Raw genomic sequence first — 4,701 nt, forward strand, 5'->3', positions numbered from 1 at the left:
AAATTTGGCACATTGTGGTTGGATACAAGTCTTGACACTCATTACCTGAATATAAATGCAAATGTCAATGAGATTTGAGAGCTGCTGTGCGACAACAACTTCACTGAAATTTTAGTTTATTCCTCACAATGCTCAGATAAAGCTATAATATGACTTTGTAAGAGTTGAGTCATATGGACTGGATTTTGTGGTGCTTTTTTGCCACTTCTGAAGCTTGTAGGGGTGTAACGATACCTTCATGTCACGATTCGATACATATCATGATACTGAACAGACAATACAATATTATTGCGATACTCCAAGATATATATGGTAAAAAGTTAACAAAAAAACTTAGTTGATTAAAATGCTAAATTTAGTATTACATGGTGGGTTTCAATGAATAGGCTTGGACTTGATGCTGGTAACCCAATGCACAGGACAATGGTGACACCAGAATAAACATATTAATGATTCTGAAGCTGAAAATACTGAATTATTTTAGATGAATATGTTTGCACTAGATATAGGCCTATTTAAAATAATATAGGCCACTTTTTACTGGTAACATAAGACATTTGGCATTATCAGGACCCACAAATATCCCCCCATTGCATTATTAAACATTAATAATGTTTAACAATGCAATGGTAGTTTAATGCTAACATTAATACTAATACTATTAAAACTCTGTAAACTTGATTTCTTTCTCACACAGTAATTTTTATTTTGGGTGAACTATACACAATACAGATTGTCACTATCCACAATACATTGTTACATTTTTGAATTGCGATATATTGTGACACGATATATTGTTACACCCCTAGAAGCTTGACGGACCCTGGTCACCATTCACTTTCATAAGAGTAGAGTGAACATTTTGATAAACTTATTTTGCAAGAAAATCCTAATAAGAGTGAGTGGCTAAATGATGGCAGAACTTTCAATTCTGCGTCAACTATCCCTAAAGTCCTGAACGCAACACTGATATAATTTTAGCAAATGACAGAAAAAGATATTAAGGCAACGAGGCATTTGGCAGTAATATGGTAGGGTTACATTTAATTCGGCTTACCTCCGAGGACTCATTATTCATATCAGCAGACGGCTGCTCAGACTCCGAGCTCTGGGATCCTCCTTTCCCAGGAGTCTATTTCCACAAAGATATTGCAGAGAAAGTAGAGAAAGGAAGGATTTGAATCAGATGTCAGCTGCGATGAAACTCATCTCATTATTTCACACTATTCATGTCTGGCACAGCTGATCAGGTATCTGGGCAGCTGATCAAGAATGAGTGCACATCATATCATTCACAAGGTGTAAAGGCAAAGATCGCTTTGTTCACTTCTTGGGATGTGCTCGGCATGGCTGTCAGTCATTGGGCTGAAACGGTATACTCAGCAAGAGGGTAGTTTAACGTTTCCCTCGATCTTGGCAACCGAGAGCAGTATGTCAAACAATACTGTTCTCTAACATTGATACGCCCTTGACATTTCATATGTGCTTACTGTCAGATCACAAGATGTCACAACAGGGATACAAGTGGCCGAAAACTACGGCTTAGTCATAATTAGACCTTACTTTCAGCTTCCCTTCCACTTCTGAAAGAGAATAACTTTGACACCTCACCACGTAACACATGGCTTGGTTCAAGAAATATTTTTACTAGTATAAAAAAAAAGCACGTCAAATAAACAGGACTTTCAAATCCTCAATGACTCTCTGTATTAGAGATGGGAGTTGGGTCAATAAATGTTCATGTAACAGCCCAAAATTAAAAGAAAAAACCTTTACTTTGCATAATTTCATTATAATATAGCCTAATCTACTATTAAGACCCTAAAAACATTTTGCACTATGATGTTATTTTTAGGACAAATAGTAACATTTTATCCCCCAATTCTCATTACTGCACTGCAGTCATTTACTGTAAAAATGTACAAAAAATACTGTAAAATTCTACCAAGATGTATAAATACTTATAATACCTTTTTGAATGAAATTAAACTTTTATTTAGCAAATATGCATTAAATAGATCAAAGGTGACATTTTTAATGTTAAAAAAAGATTTATATTTGAAATAAATGCTGTTCTTGCAACTTTTTATTCATTAAAGGATCCTTTAAAAAGTATCAGTTTAAAAAGATATATTAAGCAGCACCACTAAGTTCAGAAAATAATGTTTCTTGAGCACAGAATCAGCATATTAGAATGATTTCTGAAGGATCATGTGACACTGAGGACTGAAAATTAAGCTTATTCAATAAATTACATTTTAATATACATTAACACATTAAACAGCTATTTGAAATAGTAATAATATTTTATAATATGACTTTGGTGAGCATAAAAGACTTCTTTAAAAAGCTTTTTTTTTATCTTTTGAAAGGTGGTTTATACACCACACTACACAGTTTGCATGGACACTCCAAGGCACTTCATGACATGTTATTATTATGTTGCATGTCCAAAAAATTTACATTACCATATTGGATGACCCAACATCTTAAGGTGTCTGCTGCTAGACGAAAACCCTATGGTAGATCCACAGGATCTTACAGGAATATTATTAAGCAGAAATGAAAGACTCAAGGACTGTCAGCTGCTCATTAAAATATCAGGTTGTATAACTTAACTATTAGCAATAGGATATGACAGATCAGACATTTGATTTAATGTTCTATTAATGGGGAAATCATCTAGTGTGAGTCACAGCTTGACAGATGACTGAAAAATACATTCACACCAGCTATTTCAACGGGACACGTCTTTGGGACAAAATTATCAAAGCTGACACCTTGTCATTGCTTGTCGTTAATCATAAAACGACTTATGAATAAGCAATTCGACAACGCTATGTAAGTTAGCTCGCTAACTGGCTAACAGCTCAGTCTCCATGTCAACATTCACGCAGAATGACATCATCACAATATTCACTGTTCCTCAAGAACAAAAGAGATCTGATCCAGTCGCCATTCGAGACTGTCGTCAAGACACCACAAGCGAAAAGTCATTTTAATCAATCTTGAGCAAAGGCCATCATTCAGTGTCAGGCCCGACGAGCTACAAATCACATGCAACTGAATGAGTGTCTGTGTGTATTTCACTCACCATCTGTAATATTCGTCTTAACATTCTGGTCCTTTCCCTGGCTAGAACTATGAAAAATCAAATCTTAAAAGTTGTGTGCTAATGAGGGAGTGTATAAATATTGTGTTGTTGACACCTGCAGACACACACTGCTGCTTCTGTAGAAGCACACCGTTTCCTGATAAGTCCCGCCCTTCATCTAATCAATGTTTGCGATGATTGGTCCGCCTGCATGAATGGCTTCTAAGCTGCCCAATTGTAGGCTGTCTGAAAGGAGCGTCCACCAATCATTGAAAAGAGAGATTAGGTTAAAGGCGGGATTTGTCGCAACAGTGACCGTTCACTTTTCCTTTATTCCGGAAGTATTTTCCCATTCATTTTATTTTTTTCAATTAGGATAAAAAAAAAAAAAATCAACTGTAAAATATCGATGAAAATATGACTCGATTACTTTATTTGAATTGCAAATGAGCGTGGAAGTTTCTTGCTCTCTATCCAGCCAAAAGTGTTACTCAGAGATTTCATTAAGATATTGATTATTCCTGTGATTTTTGTTCATCAGAAAAAGAATATGTTGTCCTCTTTTGTAATTGTGTATACACACAAACATTTTTTGGGTGGATATGGAGGGAAAAAAATTGAAAAGGAAAACAGATATTATAATCAACATTAATAATTTCGATAGCTGTATTTAGGCTATGTATTATTCCAATGAAAATAATAATAATACAATTTTCTTTTCCAATTTTACATAGGCTACACAAAACGAACAAAAACAACAATAGACAATAAACATGATAAGGTGATGGATTGGAAGGATCCACATCAGAGAAAATATATTGATTTTTCCCACTTTCATTTCCAAACAAAATCCAACGTCTGTCCAATATTGGATGTTGATGTCAACCTGACGTTGGATTCTGACGTCAACCCGACTTTCATTTCCACCAAAATGCAACCCCTGCAACCAAAATCATCCCCTGACTTACTAGTTACTACTTTCTACTCAAGGACCTTGACAGAATTGTAGTGGAGTAAAAAGTATGATATTTGTCTTTCAAATGTTGAAGTTGAAGTAAAAAGTTTCCAGAAAATATAATACTCAAGTATGATACTCAAAAAGTGTACTTAAGTACAGTACTCAAGTAAATGTACTTTGTTACTGTCCACCTCTGCGTAAAATACACAAGTTCAAAACTGATAGTAAATGTTGTGTTTACATAAAACTTTATGAAATCTGAATGTCAAAATATTCAGAAATCAGAATGTGTATGAAAATGAACTCAACATTAAAAAATTGACTATAACACATGCAACTACAAGGCTAACAAAAATTGAACAAGAGGAATATTTAAAATGGTAACCATATTGTAAAAAAAAAAAAAAAATCTGTCTGTTTATGACATTAAATAAACATTTAAATGTTGCTCCTCTCATCCTTTCTTCACACCACAGATTGCCTTGCATTCCTTTCCAAGAGAAGACTTGCCACATGACTTTCCAAGGAAATCCGTACCTGATTATTATGTTATCCTATGTTATCATGCCGAATCCCTCTGTTTTTTTAAAGCAATATGCACACAGATAAGCTATTACAAATCAGTTAACATCCCGGTTTGTTTACAGAG

At 34.6% G+C, this 4,701-nt stretch overlaps 1 protein-coding gene across 1 annotated transcript in view; it reads right to left on the reverse strand.

Moving 5' to 3' along the window:
• Positions 1-3,303, reverse strand: part of eea1 (early endosome antigen 1) — a 32,056-nt gene extending 28,753 nt beyond the window's left edge. The window contains exons 1-2 of the mRNA XM_081372581.1: positions 3,095-3,303; positions 1,058-1,132 (exon numbers count right to left, since the gene is read on the reverse strand). Coding sequence (XP_081228707.1) covers positions 1,058-1,132; positions 3,095-3,118 — 99 coding nt within the window. The 5' untranslated portion in view covers positions 3,119-3,303. The remainder of the gene's footprint in view (positions 1-1,057; positions 1,133-3,094) is intronic.
• Positions 3,304-4,701: the final 1,398 nt, after the last annotated feature.

This window comes from Scardinius erythrophthalmus (assembly GCF_964197995.2).
Source record: "Scardinius erythrophthalmus genome assembly, chromosome: 8".
In the NCBI taxonomy this organism is placed as follows: domain Eukaryota; kingdom Metazoa; phylum Chordata; class Actinopteri; order Cypriniformes; family Leuciscidae; genus Scardinius; species Scardinius erythrophthalmus.